The sequence below is a fragment of the Aplysia californica genome, unplaced genomic scaffold, assembly GCF_000002075.1.
Source record: "Aplysia californica isolate F4 #8 unplaced genomic scaffold, AplCal3.0 scaffold00123, whole genome shotgun sequence".
Classification (NCBI taxonomy): Eukaryota; Metazoa; Mollusca; class Gastropoda; order Aplysiida; family Aplysiidae; genus Aplysia; species Aplysia californica.
The window spans coordinates 178976-180545 of NW_004797393.1; the positions used below are offsets into that span (position 1 = coordinate 178976).

Sequence of the window (1570 nt, forward strand, 5' to 3'; positions counted from 1 at the left end):
AAGGGGCAAAGTAGGTGAGGGGGTGGGGGCAGAAAGAGGAGACGAAAGCAGACGACAGAACATTGCTAGAGAGCAGGAAATGAGGTGAAAGGAGACAAATTTAGAGAAGAAAATTTTTCGGTCGCTACCCGGATTCGAACCCGGGACCTTTGAATGAGAGGCCAACACCTTAACCTCTAGGCCACGAGAGCCCCCTTTGCAAAGAAAGATTAAAATGTATAGATAGAGAGATAGATAGAAAGACAGACAGACAGATGGATAGATAGATAGATAAAGACAGACAGACAGACAGACAGACGGACAGAGAGCGACAGAAAGAGAGACAGAGAGAGAAAGAGAGACAGGGCGAGATTTAGCAAGTGTTTTTCGGCACTAGTACATTTCACACTTTTACGTCAAATCAGTGCAGAAGAATTCAGAGGTGTTTCTAGAGAGTAGCATGCAAAGAAAAGAAGGATGAGAGATAATGACGATAGTTATTTGTTAGGAATGGAGGAGCAAGCGACAACAGAGCACCCACCTTCCATCCACTTGAATGATAGTAGATTACCCTTCAAGTGTGCGTTTGTACTATATGTGAGGCAGCGTAGTGGAATCAGGCTCTCGTCAAAATAATCAAAGTGAAGAAACTTGCATTTTTCCGCAGGTTTGTGAATTTTTATCAGCTTTTTTTAAAATGCTCAACACCTTTCATGCCCATTAAAAAACTCATTTCTGTGTGGATTTTTCTGAAAAAAGTTGATTAAAGGCATAAAAAATGTAAATGTTCTGTTACCACGGACTCTTCAGCTAAGGAAATAACTAATCTTTGGCGGCCATTTTTTCACAAATTTTACCTCTGAAAACAGGTGACCCCCACCTCCTTCTTTCGCAAATATCTCAACTTGCATTCAAGATAAATGGATATTTGTTTCATCCAAATAAAGACAAGTGAACAAGCTTTAAGATGACGCCAATAACTCTACATGCCCAAACATTGACGAGAGCCTGATTCCCCCACTCCCCACTCTGCCTCACATATTATCATACCTTGCAATGGGAATTGTTTCTTTGTTGTTTTCCAGAGCTTCCAGTGAGAATCTCAGAGGCTGACTTTTCCTGGGAAAAGAACGGGCCCCTCTCCTTAAAGAGGTAAGGTCATTTTGCTGTAAAGTAATGCTTGCGTAATGGTTGTGTTTGTTTGTTTGTTTGCTTGCTTGTTTGTTTGCTTGCTTGTTTGTTTCTTTGTTTGTTTGGTTGGTTGTCTGTTTGTCTGTTTGTCTGTTTGTTTGTTTGTCTGTTTGTCTGTTTGTCTGTTTGTTTATTTGTCTGTTTGTTTGAGTAAAGAGAAGCACATAGACACAATAATGGCCATTTGATGCTGTGAATAAGTAAAACAGGAAGACAGAAAGAACTTGGGGAAAGTATAGAAGTAGGACCTACTTGGTTAGTGGCGCCCTCCAACCACCCGCATGCTTTAAAGGGGGGGGGGGCTACACCCCCAAAATCAAAATTCGGCTCAAAATCATGGAATTTGAGTTGTAGGCATTTTTAGCTTCCTCAGCCTCTCCTACAACTATTACATAGCATA

General features: G+C 41.1%; 1 protein-coding gene across 1 annotated transcript in view; it reads left to right on the forward strand.

Annotated features, from left to right (window-relative positions):
• The window catches only part of LOC101860803 (multidrug resistance-associated protein 1), a gene marked incomplete in the record, with an annotated part of 27609 nt that overhangs the window by 3419 nt on the left and 22620 nt on the right, over positions 1–1570 (forward strand). Inside the window, 1 exon segment of the mRNA XM_035969170.1 lies at positions 1065–1131. Coding sequence (XP_035825063.1) covers positions 1065–1131 — 67 coding nt within the window.